Genomic DNA, 23,059 nt, shown 5'->3' on the forward strand with positions numbered 1-23,059 from the left:
GATTCAATCAAGATTGATCAAAACCAGTCATATTCAAAGTGAAGAACAGCCTGCAGATATTTTTACAAAAGCGTTGGGATCAAATCAACATGATTATCTGACCAAGAAAATAGGAATGAAAGATATATTCAGACCTACAATTTGAGGAGGGGTGTTGAGATGAGCAAATTGCAGGTTACCGTTGGAGTTTTTTTGAAAGAAGAAAGAGCTGATGATACGGTGCGTTTTTGACAAAAGAAGAAGTGATGATCCGGTGCGTTTTGATCAAGAGGAAAGCGGAAAAACAGAAGGGCTGAAAGCCCACTAATAATACATCAGCCCAAACACACGCAGCCCATCACTTTGTAATTAGTTGAAAATGGCGGGAAAGTTAGTTGCCAGTTAGTTAGGTTAGTTAGGAATCAGTTAGAGTTAATCTATAAATAAAGATGTAATTGATCAAAGATTCTAATTAAGGTGTTTAGGACGAACTGAGCTGTTTTTCTAGTTTATGATTTGGAAGTTTAGTGAAAAAAGCTTTAATCATATTGAACTCAAATCTCTTTGCAACATTAATAATCAAGAAGCAATATCAATCTCAAAGTTGGCATAGGGAAAAACTGTGAAGAAGTGCCATTTTAATCCTTATGTACTAGTAGTACTACGATCATCAAATTTGACTTGGTCTAGGGGACTCGTATATATCATGCTATAGTATTTAACATCTACTAAGATAGCCACAACTTTTCTAATTCCTATGTTAAGAGATTGTGACAAAAGCATGCATTTACTAACTGACAATTAGTTTTGAGTTAAAAAAAAAAGGAAAAGAAAAGGCAAGGCAAGCACCACTTACCAAAGCACGCACCAAACAAAACCTAGAACCAAACAAACACACACGATTTGCCTTGCTTACCATAAACACACCTAACAACAAACGCACACGATTTTAGTAAGTATATAAAGAGAGTTTGAGTTGAAACGAAAATACTAAAATGTGATTATCGAAAAAAAAAAATCTAAAATGTTCTTATGCTCACATCTCAATATGATACTTTTCAAGAAGGACATAAGAACACTCAGTCAGCAGATAAATTGTATGAAAGCCAAAGCCAAGGAGATCTCTACAATATATATGTTCAACGTTTTTTGATATATATACAGTGAACTTGAATGGTTGCTTGCATGAAAATATATATATATATATAAGTTATTTAATAGGCAGGAGCAGGACTAAATTAATTGCCAACAAATTAAGCTGCTTAATCATGTAAGGAGGATAGGATTAAATGCTAAATTATTAAAGAAGCTAATAAAAAAAATCGAATAGAAGAAGTATATATATATATACTGTCTAAACTAATAAAAAATTGCAAGTACTATTCCCGAGAGGATGTGAGATCGAATAATGAATGTTAGCATAAGAAAGAAAAAAGAAGAATAAATGAATAATGGATGTTAAAACTTAAAAAGCCACGGAGGATGATGCTAATAATTCTAATAATTACAAATCCTATTTTGTACATCTACATGAAAGTCTCTTGCCACACAAAAGGAGAATATATGAGTATGAAAGAAGGTTTTTTATTTCTTTTTTACTATTGTTTCCAACAACCACAAATTAACATTTCAGAGAAAAAAAGAAAGCATCTCGTCAGCAGAAGCTTACAACTTCATTTCACATTTCTATATATATATATATATATATATATTTATTTATATTAGATTTCTTATTGCTTTTTGAAGGATTAAAATGTTTTGCGTTTTGATACAACGTCAATTGATGCATGAAATGTTTTTCCAAGGCTAGCTGGTTCTGAAATTTAATTTATAGCTTAATTTGTTCTCCACATTTCACATTTCTATATATATAGCAATGCTCCAGTCGTGGAGTCTAAACTGATGGCTTCTTTTTTAACAAAATATATAAACGTGGCTACCCAGCTAACTTGAGAATCTCTGTATAGTTTGGTAATTAGCAATGAATATTTGGAACTCCGAATAATTTAATTAATTAAATAAATGAAACACGTACTATACATAAACCATGAATCGAACCACCCAGTACTGCTTTCATAAATATTCACATATAATTTTATATATATATATATATATATATATAGTTACATGTATGTCAAAAGCATAGCATCAACGCCTTTCCATTAATTAGCTTAGAAAACTCTGGTTCTTTTATGAATTTTCGTTCTCTGAAAGACAAAGTGATTTGATATCCAATTTCTTTCTTTTCAGTATAGATAGATAGTTATATATGTATATAGTAATTGAAAAGATCACAATTGGATGGCCTCTGTGTTATTTCACAGAACAATGTACAAAAAGTAGCATACTTAATTTGTTCCTCAACCGCATTTTGTCCTCCTAACTACTATATTATAAAACAGTGGAACAATATTAATATATCTACCTGGCTTTCCACAGAACAATAAAATAAAATAATTAGTCAACCAGATCATTAAACTAAGTATCAAACCACAACATTTTACCTGATCTTCAACCATAAAAGAAATCATTCCTGGGAAATGAGCCAACCACCACCACCACAACATTCTTAATTAATATGAATTAATCAACTCGATCGCTACGTACCATATATATCGATCAACCAGGCTTTCCAACTTCTTCTCCTAATTAAGAAACATTAGTGTTTGCGGCATTCTTGAGACTTCTGGGAAACACGAGTCGAGCAGAAGTATCATAAATAGAGATGATCATCTCTAGGCTAACCCTCCTCCATTTAATTTTGGTACAACGACAAGCGAGTTATCGTTATAGAAAATTAATTGGAGGAGTGGTTAAGTAACGGAATATCAGGCGGGGAACAAAAAAGAACAAGTATAGGTTACAAAATTCTAGTTGATCCGTCATTAGTGCTCGTTGATGATTGATGAACCAACTTCAGGTCTGGATTCAACTTCGGCTAATATTATATTAGAAGAGGTGGAATCCTGGCCTGAGGTTGTTTTATAATTAATCATGACATTCTTCCATTTATTTTTTCGATGACAAAATTATATACTTTCTTACTTGTGTAGGACAGTCTTGATCACGCGACGATTCACCAGCCATCAAGTAGACAGTTAATTTCATATGTTCGACGAACTTCTACGTACTTATATCAGAAAGCTATCCTGTATGTTATGGGAAGGCTAGAGATTGTATGCAATATTTGTTCGACAATCTCACAACAATTTCATATATTGCATATCATTTTATCCAACAGATTTCCATTCATTAATAATGCATTTCGGAGTTTCTTTTTAGTAGATTTTCCGCAAAAATAACCGTTTGGTCACTAATTTCAACATGTTCTTTCTTTCCAAATGCGACTATATGGTCCTCGCGTTTGCTTCTCCGTTAGACTACTTGGTCCTTCAACATTATTTGTCGTTAAATTAGTTGACAATATTAACCAATCGTAACTTGACAAGTGTATATTATGTGTTAAAAAAATCCATAGATTTTCTTATCTTCTACATGGGTGTTCATGAACCAAATCAAACCGATTAAACCGACCATATATGTACCGAACCCAATTAAAAAAATCGAACCAAACCGATAAGCAATTGATTTTAATCAGTTTAAAAGTAAAATAATCAATTCGATTTTCGGTGAAAATTAAAATTCTTAAAAACCGAACGGAACCGAATAGAACATACAATTATTAAAAACTACTCCTCTTCTCAAATTATATAAAAATTTAGACATATTTTTTTTGTCCCAAAATAGATATAAATTTGACAATTTTAAGAAAAAAAAGAGGATATTTTTCTCATTTTATCTACTACCATAAGTTATCCATATTTTACAGTATACATTAAACAATTTATTTCAACATATAATTTTTAATTTATTTTACAGTCAAATTATATAAGTGATTATACCACATTCACCTACAACATAAGTCGAACGTATTTGAGTAATTTTTTGAACAACATAACGAGCGAGTCTAACACAAAATAAGATTGACCACCTACTTTTTAAAAACATTTTTGTATTACTTCTACATCACTTATATGTTAATGCTTATTATGATTATGTTGGTTAAATTAGTATTTTCATCTTTATTTTCTTAATTTATATGAAAACTAGGTACTAGCACTGTTGGGACGGAGCGAGCTAAGACCGGAGAAGAAGCATGGTGGTGCTGCTGAGTAATTATTAATAATATATGAGAGGGATATATTGACATCATGAGTAAGTGTAAAACCTACGCCATAATCTTAACCGTCAATTAACCGTCCATTTTAAAGAAATCAAAAGACAAGATTTATCTAACTAAACTCCTAAACGTATGGTAAAATAAAACTTTTTTATCAATTGATAACCTCACCATCATCACCCGTGATTTCATAAGCCCTTATAAACACTCACATAAATCTTCTCTTCCAATTCCACTCGATCTGCCACCTCAACAGTACCACCATGCTTCTTCTCCAGTCTCAGCTCGCCACCCCAAACTTCCTCCGCCGATCATCGCCACCCCAACTTCCTCCTCCGATAATCGTCGCCACCACAGATGGTTGACTCCTCTCCTCCAGAACAATATAATATCTATCATGCTTTCCAGAACAATAAAATAATCAGCCAACCAGATCATTAAACTATCAAACCACAACATTTTAACTCTTCAACCATAAATGAAATCATTCCTAGGAAATAAGCCAACCACCACAACAACAACATTCTTAAATCTTAATTAATACGAATCAACTCGCTACGTACCATATATATCTACCAAGCTTTCCAAGTTCTTCTCATAAGAGAGATTAGTGTTTGCTGCATTCTTGAGACTTCTAGGAAACATGAGTCGACAGCAGAAGTATCATAAAGTAGAGATGATCATCTCCAATTGGTATAAAAAAGAACGAGTATAGGTTAAGAAATTCTAGTTGATCCGTCATTACTGCTGCTTGATGAATGTGAGTTATCATAATTAAGAAGGTCATATGTAGCAAATTCAATCCAATCCTATCCTAGATATACAGACAAAAAGATGGCATTCTAGAGGTGACCACGGATTGAATGTGGCTTGTTTGAAAACCTAGGATCACTCCCAATCGAGTAAGAAAAATCGAATGAAAAGACTCGGAAATTTATCCCACCACGTCAAATGCTAGGAAAAAAGGAAGCGACAGAAATTAGAAACATCTGGTTGTCAACCACTCCTCAATATCGCATTACTCTTTTACGAAATTTCATCAAAAGTTTACCTTTTTGCTCTGAAACATAAATGTCCACAACCAAAATGAATTGATGGGAACATAAGCATTTAGATTATATAACGAATCCTAATGACTCACGAAAAGAAGACTTGAATAAAAGAACACATTTACCATTCCGCAAGAAACGTGGGGAGATGAGAAATGATTTTCAGACCAATATGCAAAATGCAGCAGTTCGGAATGTCAAAGTGAATAGAACCTATGCTATACAACTATATATATAGGTTCCTAAATAAAATTAATCTGAAGAAGTTCAGAATGTATCACAAATCAATAATCATCAGCATTCAGCAGGACTAACTCCCACAAGCAGCTAGTTAAAAGGCCATATTATTTCTGGTATGGAAAATAATTTGTTGATAGAATCAACTAATAATGTACGAGCACAACAAACCCTATCACACTAATTTCGAAACACAATAATTCAAATCTCTATACAGCAAACTAACCTAATGAATGACAGAATCAAAATTGGCCAAAACCCAGAGAAGGCAAATCATAATACAGCGAAAAAACTAATACCCATCTGCTGAATTTGACGATTTTTGGAGTTGCTTTGAGGTTAAGGAGATTAAAGACTGAAGCTTGGCAACGGCGGAGGTCTTATCAGGCAGACATTTGGAGAGAGAGATATTCAAGGAGTGAAGAGCTTCATCGAGTTTTCCGGCAGCCAAAGCTGCACACGCAGCTCTATAAGCTTCATCGGCCATTCTAACGTCAGATTCAGAGGAGCTATTATTAGACGACGTCGACGATGACGGCGTGTTCTCATATCTATTTTATTTTGTAATGTCCTAATTTATAACAAATCAATATGAAAAGAAGTCGGGAAGTTTTTAAACAAACGTACAACTCGGAAAGCTCTATATAAAGAAGACTACAAGTCGGAATGATCTAAACAAGCTGACAATAGGAACAATTTCTTAACAAGGCTACAACTCTACAAATCGGGATTATCTAAACAAGCTTACAACTAGGAACACTTGGGAAGTTCTTAACAATGCTACAACAAGGAACATTTAAACAACACTACAAGTCGGGATGATCTAAACAAGCTTATAACTCGGAAAAATTCTTAACAATGCTACAACTCTAAACCATTTAAACAACACTACAAGTAGGGATTGCCTAAACAAGTTTATAACTCGGAACAAATCTTAACAAGTTTACAACTCGGAAACATATAAACAACATTACAAGTTAGGATTATCTAAACAAGCTTACAACTAGGAATACTTTGGTAGTTCTTAACAAGTTTACAACTCTGAACCATTCAAGCAACAATACAAGTCGGGATGATCTAAACAAGGGAGTTCAAACCAAGTTTCAGGGGATAACAACTCAAATTCAAACTCAAATGCTAATGGAGGTGTTAATCTGGATTCATCCATTTTTCTAAAGCGAGCGCATGAGCTGAAAGAAGAAGGCAACACTAATTTAAACAAGTTTCAGGGGAGTTCAAAAATATTATTCAACAAGTCCACAACTCGCTAAAAAATATTATTCAAAAAATCTAAACAAGCCTACAACTCGCTAAAAATAATTCAACAAGTCTACAACACGTTAAAAATAATTCTGAAAAATCTCAACAAGCCTACAATACGCTAAAATAATCAACAAGTTCGCTGAAAAAATTCGGTGCAGTGGCCTTGATTTACTTGAAGATGCGGTGCAGTGGCCTTGATTCTTTTAACTATGGTTGTTTCACCAACTCTGCAACAATGGAGGTGATAGAGAACTTAATGACTTCAGCAGCAAGAAAGAACAAGTCAAGGAAGAAAAAGTGTGTTTTAAGGGCTGAGATTGTGAATGCTGTGGCCAAGAAAATGTCGAGGACTCTTAATGAATATTTAGACCCTGATACAAGTGATGGGAATAAAGATCATCTAGTTCAAACGAAGACTAGCAGGCTGGAGAATGAAAGTGGAGCTGGAGATGAAACCAGGGACTTAATTGTGCCTGATACAAAATATGCGGGCCTTATGGAAGTCACTGAAAAAGAGTCTGATAGAGCAAGATCAGGAAGTGGAGGATCTTGATGGAAAACGGGGAAATCCTGTGGACCTAAACAAAGAAATTTACGGATCGGCTCGAGGCAACTCGAACCAAAAAACATGAAATTGACGGAAAAGATGAAACGTGATTGATTCGATCTTCAAAATTGACCCATTCGGAAAAACAAGTAATTGACGGAAGGACTCAAGGAAACTTGAACCTATCAAAAGAAATTGACGGAAGTGAGCAAATTGGCAACGGAAAAGTGACAAATTTGTCTCTTAAAATTGGTCCAACGGGAAATTAATGGACGGATGGGTTCAAAATCAATTGAACCGAGCCAATGAATTTGACGGAATGAAGCAAGCAATTGGCGGAAACGCTGTTTGCTTGTTTCAAAACGCGTTTAACGGGAACAGAAAATCCCAAATCTCAATAGAATTAGGGATTTTACTGAAAGGAATTGACGGAAATGACCTTCACCAGTATACCCAATTTTGAAAGAATTAGGGTTCTGGGAAATGAAGAACTCAGCACAACTCAGTATGGACCTCATTGATCGTGAAAACAGTTTTTCAAGCTACAGTAATATAGGGCTTTTGATCGCACTAGTCAGGCGCTTCCATAACGGCGTTCAATTTGGTATGTTTTACTTTTTGGTTTCTAGGGCTTATCAGCTCTCTCTTAGAATTAGGCGTTTTAGATTCTGAATTACTATGATCAAATTGATAGTGTAATATTGTTAGTCGATGGATAAGGAACGTAATGTGTGATCTTGTCAAGTGTGACATATCGACTCGTGATATTGCACACTTGATTCAATATATATGTTTATCATGGCAATCCTCTGTGCTGTGAAAACTTGTTAGAATTCAATTAGTTTCTGAGAATATTCAGAAGAGTAATGGCTATGAAGGAATGAAGATTTCCGTTCTAAATCAATGAGAAGGAGTGAGTCACAAGGTTTCTTGTTCAACAAGCTTCACTCATCTGTGCCTACTAAGTGTTCGACAAAAGGTATTCGGTTGCTGGAATTCAAATACTGTTTTTCTCTACTCAGCACATTCAAGTGCAGACCTAAGAAGATGTGTTCCTCTCGGCAAAAAGGGAAAGTGACTTATTTTAACCGTTCACTACTTGCTTTAATTATCCAGACTGGATCAAAACACAAGTAGGACCTGAAATCTACTTTTTACCAAAACTGGCAGTTTGCTATTTTGGTCTGTTCTGTATTTGCTTTTTGGTCGAGCCATTGGTTGCTCTTGGTTAGGAAAAAGCATTAATAGGGACAGATGGAATTCGCTGATTAGTTTAGATGAGTAGGGTTTTGGAAACTTCTCTTGCATTAAACTCTCATTGTGAGATTGAAAAATTATGAAGGAATAGAGACGGCAATATTAAGATCTACTTTTCTTCTTGCTGTTTAAGTTTCTACCATTTTCATACTAAAAGCTTAGATTATTTAGGTAATATCAGTGATTAAGCATTCAAACCGAAAGGAATCTGCAATCATAAGAGTTCAAATTGCTTAATAGTTGATAGATACTAATATAATCTCTTCTCTGTCCATTTAACATTAACAACTTTCTTATATATATGTGTATATATATATATATATATAAACTTCACTATTGCTGCAACTATCTCAGTCTCGGCTTGCAAAGTTTGCTCCTATAACTTTATCTTTGCTGCTCAGACAAGGTTGAATCTGCAGTTTATCTCATTGCAACAGATTCTAGCTGAGGAGAGGTATATATACCAATTTATACTATATATATATTTTTGTGTTCCCCTTCATTTTACCTCACTGATTTTGAATGCATCTTTATTGCAAGTGGAAGAGTTTGAAAACAAGACTCACTGATAAGTTCATGTTTGAATTGCGCTTTTGTTCTGGTCTGAGCTGAAATCATAAACTAGTTGATCTTTTGTTCTGGTCTGAGCTGATATCATAAACTAATTTTCCTCTCACTTTTTAAGGAGATTAGAATTTCACTTCAAGATGATTTGGTCTTTTAATTTGCAGGTATCTGTTCTCGGAACCTCGGGACTCTCTGGATCGTATGTGGAGCAAAGAGCTTAGCATGATTAATTGGGAATGGTTCATGCCTAGTTTTGCATGGCTTGTGAAATCTTTGTTAGTTAGATAGTTGGGGATGTGAATACCTCCAAAAAGTTTGGTGGTGATTGGCTTTTCAATAAAAAGCTTATGTATAGATGGTTCTTATCTTCATGCTACGAGTTTTCACAATTTGCTCTTTTTTCTTTGTGGGCCACCTTTGTTTTATACTTTGATGCCATGTTATTCGATGATCATAGATTCTAAGGAGTTTACGACGAACGCAGCTGTTTTTCTAGTTTATGATTTGGAAGTTTTAGTGAAAAAGCTTTAATCACATATATTGAGCTCAAAACTCTTGCAACATTAATAACATATGATGTTGAAGGAATGGTATATAAGATTATAACAGGCTGAAAATAGTGACAACACTTGAGCCATTTGCGTCAACTACAGACGATAAGTCGATAACTAACTAGTTATCTGATTGGATATTCAACCTGGAGTTCTTGAGTTCAAATTTCCGGTTCAACAAGTTCTAAGAATAGTTGACAAAAGCAGAAACATGGCAAATGCATTCATTTTAAGAGATTGTGACAAAACATTTACTTACTAACTGACAATTATAGTTTTGAGTTAAAAAAAATGAAAAAAAGCAAGGCAAGCACCACTTACCAACGCACGCACCCAACAAAACCTGACTTAAACAAACACACACGATTTGCCATGCTTACCATAAACACACCTAACAACAAACACACACGATTTTAGTAACTATATAAATAGAGTTTGAGTTGAAACGAATTTGAACCAAATATATGTTTTCCTTTTTTTTCGTTCTAAATGGAAGATTCACCGTAAATAGAAAATGTATTCTAGCTTAAAAGTAAATGGAAGATTCACTGTAAATAGAAAATGTATTCTAGGTTAAAAGTTGCTCCTGCCAAACTCATTATTAGAAAGCTATCAGGTGTAATTTGTGGAGTACTAGTACATTTGATGGTATGTTAATAATGAGTTTAGCGGAGCTATTTTCAAGTTAGTCGGTTTTGGAGCAATTGATATAACTTTGTACGAGGCACCGAATTTCACAATTAATAAAATATACTGTTATGGTGAAACACCGCACGTTTCACCATAATTGTATACTTTATCAATTGTCATGTCAAGAGAAATGTCCCCTGCTTCTTTTTCACCTTATTTGCCATCATACTGATTGCTATATCACAAGCCAAGTCCAAAACAAACATTAATTTAAAGAATTCTCTTCGCTTAAACATTAACTAAACGAAGTAATTTATTGACTCATTATATGGGGACAGGAAAAATGTTTGGAGCAGCAGTTTGGAGTTGGGACGGCATCTGCTGTATTTCCTATGCTTTTCCTTCTCACCGGAGATTATAATTACGTCCATGTATTTATATTTCAAATTTATTACACTTTTCCATTTTAATGTTATATAAGTATATGGCACGTTTTTCCTTTCCTTTTTTTTAGCAGCAAATAAATACCACAATTTATGGAGTGAGATCGTATAATGAATGTTAAAAAGCCACGGAGGATGATAATTCTCATTGTCATTCTCATAGAAAAAATACAAATGCTATTTTGTACATCTACATGAAAGTCTCTTGCCACACAAAAGGAGCTGTTTTTTATTTCTTTTTACTATTGTTTCCAACAGCCACAAATTAACATTTCAGAGAAAAGTAAGCATCTCCTCAACAGAAGCTTACAACTACATTCACATTTCTTTCTATATATACTGTATTTCATATGCTTTTTGAAGGACTAAAATGTTTTGCGTTTTAATACGTCAATTGATGCATGAATTTTTTTCTCAAGGCTAGTTCTGAAATTTATAACTTAATTTGTTCTCTACTTTTCACATTTCTATATCTTGTACGCTATGGAAAGGTGAAAAAAACCCTATTTAGGGAGTGAAATAGAAAATTTGAGATCCGACGTGAACAATCAGTTGAAGGAGTGGGAGAGCCTTTCCAAAATATTCTCTTAGTAAAGTGAACTCACTCTAACGGCGTACCTTTTGCATGATGGGTCAGCGAGGAAATGGGAAGAGCGGCTTAAGCCATTAGGTGTAGGCGCTTTCCAGAGGTGGAATCTTCTAGTTCTTCCTATTTGACCCGAAACCGATCCAGTCGTGGACTAAACTGATGGCTTGTTTTTAACAAAATATATGAACGTGGCTTGCCAGATAATTAATTGAGAATCCTAATAATAATTTAATTAATTAAATGAATGTAACACTATTCACATGTAATTTTTAGCATCAACGCGCGCCTTTCCATTAGCTTAGATAATACTAGGGTTCTTTTTTAAATAACTCAGCAACTCGCTCAAAAATTCGGAAGAAATCTCAGCAAGCCTACAACTCTCTAAAATACCTCGACAAGTCTACAACACGCTAAAAAAGTTATGGTAAATCTCAACAAGCCTACGACGCGCTAAGATAACTCAACAAATCGCTGCAAAAAAACTCGGAAGAAATCTCAACAAGCCTACAACTCGTTAATACAACTCAACAAGTCTACAACTCGCTTTAACAATTATGAAAAAAACTCAACAAGCCTGCAACTCGCTAGAATAAATCAACAAGTCTATAACTCGCTAAAACAGTTCTTTAAAAGTTCTCAACAAGCCTACAACTCTCTAAAATAACTCAACAAATCTACAACATGTAGTAGGACATGAGGAAGATGCTAATTGGAACACTTGTAATCCAGAGATTCCTCTATGTTGTGCTTGACGACCAACAAAAGCTCAATATAAAAATTTATTGTAGTTGTAGTAGGTGCAGATGTAAAAAACTTGAATGAGAACAATGGAAATCCAAGAAGAACCAGTGATAAAAAAAATGTATTTTTACTAAAACCCACCAATATAGCAATTACTTCCATTGATGAACAAGTGAAGATTTCTCACTCACAGCCATTTGAGACTGAAAAATGGAATCCTACAAAGGTATCTTCATAGTTCATCCTCCTCTGATCATGTGACAGCCCGCATTGTAAAAGCTACGTGGGAGTTGATGTGCTATACTAAATGATTTGTACTATTCATACCAACAAGTTGCAGCTTTTTTTCGGTAGCTCATCGATAGAAACTCCACGGTTAAGCGTGCTCAATCTGGAGTAGTCGATGATGGGTGACCTTTGGGAAGTTTCGGAAAATTTCTCGAAATTTCCCAAGAGCGTGCGAGTGAGGACAAAGCATGCTGGAAAGACGTGTGTTCTTCTGTGAAGACAATCTTATCGATTTTGTGGTGACGTCGTGCCACCGGTGCTCGTGTCCGGTAAGAATGGCCACCACACCGGAAGGAGCCGGGTCGTTACAGATCACAATCTTCAGCCTATCGATTCAACGCCGAAAGCCAAAGATGGTATCGATCTAATCTAAAAGTTGTGCTCCAAATTCTCAGAAGCGGCATTCCCACATTTTTCTTTTATATTTAGCAGTTTTAATTGGTAATATGAATTTGACTTAGGGCTGGCTTTCAGCCAAGTATTGCTTCATGATCAGATGACTGTTAATATATAGTCATGTTGGAATTTTCAGGTAAACACTCTCTTATATACTTTAATAATTATGCAAAAGGATTATCATCATTCATGTCGGGTAAACAGCTTTTAAACTTGCTTCTCATACTTGCACACATGGATGTTAATCCCAAGTCTCTGTTGACCTATCGATTTTCTTGGCGATCGGATTCATATTTTGATCTTTTAGTTACTAACGAAGATATGTTTTCAATTAATTTAACTTAAGATAGCTTTTATGTGGAATTTGATTAACTTTTGTAAAGCAGACTGGTTTGATGAATTAGGAAGCTCGGATAGTTTCTTCGAAGCTGTAATAGAGTTGGGAAGGATGGATTCGAAGTACTCCCCATCATATTTAGTATTACTACTACATCCTAGTTAAATTAATGTCATGTACTTTAAATAATAATAATAATAATGTCGCGTTAATCAAATTTTGGCTACATACGAAAGAAACAAATTCTTTTTTTTTTTTTCATAATAAGAAACAAATTCTTGTATCTGTTTTTTGTTTTGTTTAGATACATAACTTTTAAGTAGTTTGAATCAATGAACGGAAAGTTTTGTTCTCGACTAGTTTAGTTGCACGATAAACACTATTACAAAACTATCAATTTCCTTTTCTTCTACTGTCTAGTTAATTTCGCATAAACAAATACTCTAGTCTACTTCAAGTGTCTCATAATAAAATTTGTTTTGGTCCACTTCAAGTGTCGTTTTATAAAATTCATGAAGATTTGAGCTATTTTTTTTAGAATTATCCTTGCATTTATTTCAATTAGTGTTCAATTTTGAATAAACATTTATGATTTCCGAATAATAAATGATGGGCATACAAGTATTTTTTTCTATCATTAGTAATTTTCTTAAGATTTGCAATTTTTATTACGAGATACTTGAAGTGGACGAGAAGGAATAGTTTTTTTTTTAATTTTCTTATTTCTTTGCAACGGAACTTTCTGTTGCAGGCTTATTTGAGATGGAATATTCAAATGGAAATTGAGACATACATGTCAGAGTATTTGAGACGAAGACATGTTGAGACTTCCAACTCGAGTTATCTTTTGTTCGTGTTGGAATGATGTTTTGAATTTGAGAGGAAGAAGAATAAGTGAAGAAGACAGAATGGCAAAGTCAGTTTGAATTTGTGCTTCTCGTTAAAAATAATTTTCCCTTAAAAACAATTGTATTTTGAGGCTATTTTGTGTAAATTGGGCTTTTGGCCCAACGCTCTTGTTTTGGTTCAATTGAATCAATTCCTTCTCCATACATATCAACAGAACTTCCTTACACAACACTCCACCAAAATCAACATGCTCGTAATTTCAAATCAATAACCATGCTAAGCTAATGTCTTTCACCAATCATACCACAATTAACTTACTTTACAGTACAACAACTCTAGATTTATTTCTTTTCAATACTTATATAAATAGATGTCTATTAGGATCGTAATTTATTTCACAAGAAATATAAATCTTTCTATCAATTTTCAATATTAACATGACATAGTATTCAATCGGAAAATATTTGAGATTCAGTCGTAAGTTGAGACATAAATATCCATTACTACTGCGACCGGTTAGTCCTTGGGAAGTACTTCCAACGGAATTTCCAACAAAAAATTCGTTATTTCAATTTTCATGAACATTTGTATATTAAAAATAATCCTTTTCGTAAACAAAGCTGTCATCTTTTTTTGAGCTAATTAAAGTTAGGTCAAGATCACAAGTAAACAGTGGAACATATTAAAACCTTTGAACACAGAAAAAGTATGTTACCTTCTACTAATAAATAAATAACCTAAACTTTACCTACTCCAATCTTTGACTGACTATAAAAGATACAACTCCTTTCAGCACAACAATCACTTCACTGAAAATGGGGATCGGAAAGTTAGTTGGTTATTTTCTCAAAACTACATGTCTTGGGTTTTGGTTCAAAGATAGGAGCCAGAGGAACAAGAAGGGTCCTAAAACATGGCCGCTCCTCGAAGCAGCCATTGAACAGCTTGTGAATTATGACGGAATGCATGATTGACAATGGGAATACAGAGATCGGTCGGAGAGAAGGAGATGCAGAGAGACGGGCGGCCAGAAGTCTCGATTCAATTTTTCAGAAAAACTAGTAAAACTGCAATACCGGGTGTATGAACTAATCTACTTATTCCCATCAGAAAAAATCTATATTTATATAGGCTTTATCTGTCGGGAACAAGTAAAATAGTTCATACATATTGCAAACGAGACAACCTAGAAACATTTGAGAATGTGAGTTATCATCATAAAGAATCAAATTCAATCCAATCCTATCATAGATATACAGAAAGAAAGATGGCATTCTAGAGGTGACCATGGATTGAATGTGGCTTGTTTGAAAACCTAGGATCCCTCCCAACCGAATAAGAAAAATCGAACGAAAAGACTCAGAAATTTATCCCACCACATCAAATGCTAGGAAATGTTTCTTGGCCAAAACACTTCTATAAACCCATCCTCAATATCGCATTACTCGTTTACAGAATTTCATCAAAAGTCTCCCTTTTTGCTCTTGAACATAAATGTCCACAACCAAAATGAATTGGTGGGAACATAAGCATTTAGATTATATAGCGAATTCTAATGACACACGAAACAGACTTGAAATGAGTTTCAGACCAGTATGCGAAATGCAGCAGTTCGGAATGTATCACAGTGAATGGCACCAATGCTGTATACAAGTATATATACATTCCTAAATGAAACTAAAATGAAAAAGTTCAGAATGTATCACTAATCAATAATCATCAGCATTCAGCAGAACCAACTCACACAATAAGTTAGCTAGTAAAAAAGCCAAATACATATTATTGCTGGTGTGGAAAATAATTTGTCAATAAAACCAACTAGGAGTAATAATGTACAACCAACCCTATCATATCAAACTAATTTCGCAACACAATAATTCAAATCTCTGTACAGCAAACTAACCTAATGCATGACAGAATCAAAATTGGCCAAAACCCAGAGAAGGCAATTCATAATAAAGCGAAAAAACTAATACCCATCTGTTGAGTTTGACGATTTTTGGAGTTGCTTTGAGGTTAAGGAGATTAAAGACTGAAGCTTGGCAACGGCGGAGGTCTTATCAGGCGGACATTTGGAGAGAGAGATATTCAAAGAGTGAAGAGCTTCATCGAGTTTTCCGGCAGCCAAAGCGGCACAACCAGCTCTATAAGCTTCATCGGCCATTCTAACATCAGATTCAGAGGAGCTATTATTAGACGACGATGATGACGTGTTCTCGAGCAGGGAGGTGGCGCGTGCGTATTCAAGATTGGAGATCTTGGCGTCGATCTCCGCCAATAGAGCTTCTGGTGACGATGATGATGGGATGGGCTTCATAGTGTCAAGAATGTTCCAGTGATGACGACGGGTTGCTTCATTAGAACCAGAAGAGCCCATCTTTTGTTGACTTTGAGACCGAATGAGAGAATTCCATTTTTACGATATCATATCATATACCCTGCCTGAGTGAGAACGGTTTGGTTTGGTTTGGTCCGATTTGGATACTAGACCAAACCAAACCACATTTAAAATGGTTTGAGGTTTTCCAAATGAAACTGACCTTTTTTTTCTCTTCAAACCAAACCAATATGTAGTAATTGATTAAACCAAATATAGAATTCAATTAATGGTCATAATCGATTCAGTTTGGTTCGATCTCTTTCGAAAACTAGTTCGCTTGTTTCTCTTGGCCCGTCGTCGGATGTATCCGCAATTATTGGAGATTTTACCGTCAAATATGGACGATATTTTATGATATATGATTACTCTAATATAGAGATAAACATATACAAATGGAAGATGCACTAACGACGTCCACTAACATAAAAGTTAAATAATTTCACATCTGTTTGTTCGTTTCAATAATGTCAACTTAAACAATTCATACAAAAAAAAAAATGTCAACTTATACAAGTACCAGAAAATTTTGTTTTTATCAAAAGAACCAAACAAGTAAAAGGTTAAACAATTTCACAATACAAAAATATGATAATTTAAACACAACAAATTAGTGGTCAATTTGAGTTGTGATTAAATTAAATTAAATTAAAGTAAAGTAAAATTTCAAACTTGATTACTTTGTTGCTTTACTTAAACACGCATCGACATTCTCCTCACTAATAATGCAAAATTGTCTCTTTGACTTTGACAACTTTCTATATAATCCAAACTCTCTCTACTGGAAATTCATCATCTCTTCTCTCTGTGTGTGTTAGTTTTCGGTTTGACTCGATTTGAAATGGGTTCGACCATGTCTGAAGTAGCTATCGATGTATTCCCATGGGTTCAAGTCTACAAAGACGGAACCATCAACCGCCTCGCCGGAACAGAAACTGCTCCACAAGGGTTGGATCCCGACACCGGAGTTCTGTCCAAGGACGTCGTCATCGTAAAGGAAACTGGTGTCTCCGTCAGATTCTACCGTCCAAATCTGGCCAAATCCGGCGAGAAGCTTCCACTAGTCGTTTACTTCCACGGCGGAGCTTTTCTCATAGCAACAACGGCCGAGCTCAAATATCACACGTGTCTCAACAAACTTGTTTCACAAGCAAACGTCATCGTCGCTTCGGTCAATTACAGATTAGCCCCTGAACATCCACTCCCAGCTGCATTCGAGGATTCGTGGGACGCAGTCCAGTGGATCGCTGATCATAATAAGGAAAGCAGCATGGATGAATCTGAGCCGTGGATTAAAGATTACGTTGACTTTGACCACGTGTTTCTATCCGGTGACAGCGCGGGTGCTACAATAGCCCACTATTTGCTCTGTAAGGATCCGAAATTGAGAATTTCGGGTTGTGTAATGATCCACCCGTATTTTTGGGGCAAGGATCCGATTGGAGCGGAGAAAACGGATCATTTGAGGAGAGCGATGGTAGATAATTGGTGGAATTTTGTGTGTGTTTCCGACAAGGGGAATGAAGACCCGCTTATCAACCCGTTTGCCGATGGAGCTCCGGATATCGAAAAAGGGTTTGGATCGTGTGATAAATTGCTAATTTTCGTGGCTGAGAAAGATATATTGAGAGATAGAGGTATATATTACTATGAGAGATTGTTGGGATGTGAATGGAAAGGGAACATAGAGGTTGTTGAATCTAAAGAAGAAGATCATGTATTTCATATATTTAATCCTGATAGTGTGGAAGCCAACAATCTGATTCAAAAATGGGCTTCCTTCATTAATCAGTAGTAGAAGAAGCTTTTCATTTCATTTCAATAAAGAGTCTAATTATGTCTATGTCAATAAAGAGTTTGATCGTGACTTTTTATTAGACTTGTTTGCATATGAATTGTTTGTTTATTTGAAGATGTGGAAATTTTAGCATTATTGAGCTAATCAAAGTCTACACCAACTTTTAATTCCATTAACCCAATCGATTAATTCTTCCAACATAATATTATTTTAGCAAACATGCATGGGTTTTAGATTAAAGGATAGTCGACCACGACATGCGTCGGACGGTTAAGATTCGAATTAGGATGAGAACATATAAAAAGGAAAAAGATTAAGCCACTGTATTTACTTAAGTATACATACTATAAGTGGCTCTCAGGTTAAACTTTGTCATAAAGAGGTGTCACAATTTATTAAATTCTGGTTTAAATCGAGCTGATGTGGCATGTGATGTTGAAATTAAAGTGCAAGAATTTGAGAGAAAGTTAGAATTGATTTTTACGAAGGGAGTTATTGTCTATTTACGCACATAACAAATATCTATACTCGATAGAGTTTATAGTAAAGTCTAATTTTAATTTTTAAATATGGTATAAAGAATGTTGCGATATGATAGAGGTCGGATGGAATGAAAACTCATTCCAGTTGTCGTGATTGGCAAGAGAACAAGGACAAGTCTTTTGATAAGTATGGCTGTGAATGTGACTTGACAGAGAATGAGCTGCACAATGAAAATGGACCGAAACTATGTAGAGCCCTAAAATAAGTTACGGCTAAAATCATGTAGAAGCCTAAAGTGTCATACACAAGTAACGAGATTTTGCACAATGGCAGTTGTCTTCATCTTTTCTTCATCCCTTTCGTCTCCAATAATATTACCTGTCATAAACAAATTATAAAGGATTTATAAATTCATTAGTTTTTTGTTTTTCTTATGTTATATGTAACTCATATTCCTAACCTGTCGATGTCATCAAGAAATTCCATTCAATAAGAACAAGATATATAACCATTTTTCAATTAATAAAAAAGCTTATTAGGGCATCCAGTATTCAAATTATATAACCTGCAGCTTCGAAAGCCAAGCATATATATAAGATTAATGACTTGATCGGACAATTTCTCAATCCTCGAAAGCCAAGCATATATAAAAGGGATGCCCAAGGTTAGATCGGGTGAGATACAAATATTGGTGATGAGTATCACAAGAGCTAACTTTCAAATAGGGTATATTTCGACATATCTTTCCCGAAATGTACGCTATTTCGGAAATAGCTCCTGTCACACTCATATCAATATCTGTATCGCATCGGATGTAACTAAATATACATTACACAACTACATTAATTCACTCGAGAAGATTAATAGAAAAGAGGGGAGTGTAACTTAGCTCCCTTTCTTGTTTGCATAGGAGAGTTATTCTGATAGAAATATACTTTTTTTACTAGGCATTTTATATATGCAACTAAATATAAATGGCATAAAGACCATACATGTTAACACATTCTCAATCTCTCAAATCAATCAAAATATCCCTAAAATAATTATGAAGATCGCTAAATTACAAGCAAAACACTCAAGAAGTTTGACGGTGCCTCACTTAGGCTGTGCTATACGTTATATATAGCTGGCCATTTATTAAGACATCACGATATTGAGCCCATATCTCTCTCTTTTGCATGACACAACTACCTTCTATCTTTATCAATATTATCAGTTTTTTTTCCCTGGAGTGACTCCCAATATACATGACACAACTACTTTTAGAATATTATATGTGGGTATATATGAAAAATTTCTAACTATCCTTATTAAAATTTAAACAATGATATGATAATGAAATCAAATCAAATCCAAATTGAACCAGTTCAAATAATTTAGACCCAAATAAAGAATGAAATTGATGACAAAAAACAGAAAAGAAATAAAAAGGGTATTGATATAGAGAAAACAATTCCCCTTTCGAGGGGAATCGAGGCGAGGAATTAACTATTAGTTGAGGAGTAGGAGAGTAAGACGTCAACAAATCAGCAAACTACAGCTTACATTCATTCATAATAACAAAACCATTTCTTAAGAAGCCATTAAACAATAAAAATGATTCAGATTCGAGCATAATTGAATACATTATAAAAATAAAATAAATTAATAAAAAGCATCGTTCCATTTGAAGAGGACAGCAAAGCAGAGTAACTAGTCTAGAATACAACTGTATCAAGCATAGTACTTCCCAATGTTCGGACAATATTTGATGACACATAAGGTTGGAGATGTGTTCTTCAAGGTGCTTCTTAATTAGCATCTTGTCTTCCCACATTAATTAGCAATTTCCAGCTTCTCTGTTGGAAGCTCATCTTCCTTCTGAACTTCCTTGTTGTCTTTGTGCCAGTCATTTATGTTAACCCATCAAACAAGCCATGTCAACACAATCTTAGTGCCAGTCATTTATGTTAACCCATGCCATGTCGGCTCGACCGAGCGGCCTTCTTCGTCATGATTCCGTTGAATATAGTTGTTTCACAAACTCTGCAACTATGGAAGTATGTAGTAGAGAATCTCATGATGTCAGTGACCAAAAGAAAGAAATCAGAAGAAAGAAGTGCACCTTGAGAAGAGAGTTGGTGGATGCTGTTGCCAGGAAGATGTTGGAAAAGCTAGGAAGTTGTTTGGAAGACTTGTCTGGTAAGAAGGTTATTGCTGCATTAGCTGAGGAGGAGATTGTTCCAGGAGAGAAGTGGAAGGACTATAATGCTAATGGCAAAAAGCAGCACAGCTCACAAGTCACAATTCACAAATGAAGGAGTCCGAGGATAACCATAAATGTGGTCGAGAAGAAGAGGACTCAAGTTGGAAGCGGGTAAAACCTGTGGACCAAAATAAAGTATTTGATGGCTATAAACAAGAAATTGACGGATTGGTTCGAGGAAACTCGAATCATACCAATGCAGTTGACGGAAAAAGACCAAACAATCGACGGAAACGTGATTGATTTGGTCTCAAAAACTGACCCTCTCGATTATAAACAAGTATTTGACGGATTGGCTAGAGGAAACTCGAACCATACTAAAGGAATTGAGGGAGAAGATCGAACAATCGACAGAAACGTCATTCGTTCGATCTCAAAATATGACCCGATCTGATATAATCAAGAAATTGACAGAATTATTCCAGGAAACTTGAATAAATCAAACGTAATTGACGGAAAAGGTCGAACAATCGACGGAAACGTGATTGATTCGACCTCAAAAACAAGATCAACGGGAAATAATCATGTAATTGACGGATCGGTTCAATATAAATTGGATCGAGCTAATGATTTTGACGGAATGAAGCAAGTAGTCAACGGAAACGTTGATGAAATGTCTCAAAACGACTCGTTTAAAGGGAACAGTAAGCCCTCAAATTCGAAAGGATTGGGGATTTTGCTGAAAGGAATTGACGGAAATAGCCCTGAACTCTGAAAAATCGATCAGATCACAATGAGTTAGGGTTCTGGAGAAATGGAGAAACTGAGGAATTCGTACAATGGACATTTGAAGGTAAATTATCAGAATTAAGATCATGAGGATAGAGGGCTTTTGATTGCGGAATTCAGGCGCGTCCTCTGAAGGGATCAATTGGGTACTTTTGTTATCTTTACTTTTCTAGGGCTTATCTATGGTAGACTAGAATTAGGGATTTTCATGTTTTAATTCTGCTGCTGAAATTTTTGTCTAGTTAAGGTTAGACAATGCCTAGGGGATATATTGCATGCTTAAATCAAGTGTGATGTATCGACCTGTTGCTGTGATATGAAAACTTGATTCTGTCACTGAGTTCTACATAGCAATCTGTGTCTGCTTTGTAAACTCACTTAGATTTCATTTAGTTTGTGAGAATATTCAGAAGACTCTTAGCACCATACTAATGAAACATATTTTGAGAAAAGAGAACTGGGTTAAGCTTTTGAAGTGAATATCATGATAACTTGAGGAGCAAGCAACTCAAGCTATTTGCAAGGAAAGTGTTCGACCAAATGTCACAAGAAATGTACAGCAAAATCTGAAGAGCTGATCACTACTCAAGGATCGAATTTGATCAAAATCAAGAAAATGGGACTAAAGTGGAGAAACAACAAAGAGCAAATACAAGAAAAGAGTCAGTTTGGAAAAACCAGTACTTTAGTAAAACCAGGAATGACCTGTTGTCCTTTTTTCACTTTACCAGAATTGTTGCATTTTGGACTTATCTGCATTTCTTTTTGTAAGAAGCCAATGAGATCTTTTGTGTAGGAAATTTGAAAAATGCCACATGGAAAATAGTGATTAGCTGATCTATCTAGGGTTTCGAGTAGGAACTATGTATTCATTGTGAGTCACAAATTTTCTAATGAAGAGAACGGCAAATTTGAAATCTGTTTTTCTTCCTTCAAGCTTTATTTTGCCATTTTCATACAAACACTGCTGCTGTTACTGATTTTTGTTACTCAAGTTATTAAGAACATGGAGAATCTTTTCTTCTACTTGATTAACAGATCTGTTACAAAAGCTTCTATTTTTCTTTTTATTTCCTTTATTACAGAACTAGAACTAATGAACACAATATGTTACAATATTAAACTTTAAAGTTTTATCCTTTTTCAGTCTTGCTTAATACATACTTGATACTCCGTAGTTGTTTTACATAGATATCGGTCTTCTTAGCTTGGAGTCTTTCCTCGTCTAGAAGGCTCTGATAATTGGATTTTGTAACTCCATTTTACTTCAGATTCATCAATAAAGCATACTTAATTTTCTTTGAAATACTTGTACATGGAGCAGTAATTAATTGCACATGTCAACTCACTTGTGCTCCAGATCCCACTATTTTGTCTTTTGTTGTAATAATAGTAATCCAGGCAGATGTAATCTAAGTTGCTCGTGTGCACTGTTTCGAAAGAAATCCCACAGCATGTCAACTTGTTATATATAGACGGAAATTGAGAGAATTAAGTGAAGCAGAGTTGGCATTTTTTCAGAAT

The 23,059-nt window shown here is 34.8% G+C and overlaps 1 protein-coding gene across 1 annotated transcript; it reads left to right on the plus strand.

The window, feature by feature from the left end:
• Nucleotides 1–17,121: 17,121 nt before the first annotated feature.
• On the plus strand, nucleotides 17,122–18,075 carry LOC139881275 (probable carboxylesterase 2). The gene has a single exon (XM_071865780.1). The coding sequence runs from the start codon at nucleotides 17,122–17,124 to the stop codon at nucleotides 18,073–18,075; it is 954 nt and encodes a 317-aa protein (XP_071721881.1).
• The last annotated feature ends 4,984 nt before the right edge of the window (nucleotides 18,076–23,059 follow it).

Source organism: Rutidosis leptorrhynchoides, unplaced genomic scaffold, assembly GCF_046630445.1.
Source record: "Rutidosis leptorrhynchoides isolate AG116_Rl617_1_P2 unplaced genomic scaffold, CSIRO_AGI_Rlap_v1 contig139, whole genome shotgun sequence".
In the NCBI taxonomy this organism is placed as follows: domain Eukaryota; kingdom Viridiplantae; phylum Streptophyta; class Magnoliopsida; order Asterales; family Asteraceae; genus Rutidosis; species Rutidosis leptorrhynchoides.

What these genes read in the sequence shown, in the direction of transcription:
- LOC139881275 (XM_071865780.1), top strand. Translation starts at nt 17,122, where the DNA reads ATGGGTTCGACCATGTCTGAAGTAGCTATCGATGTATTCCCATGGGTT.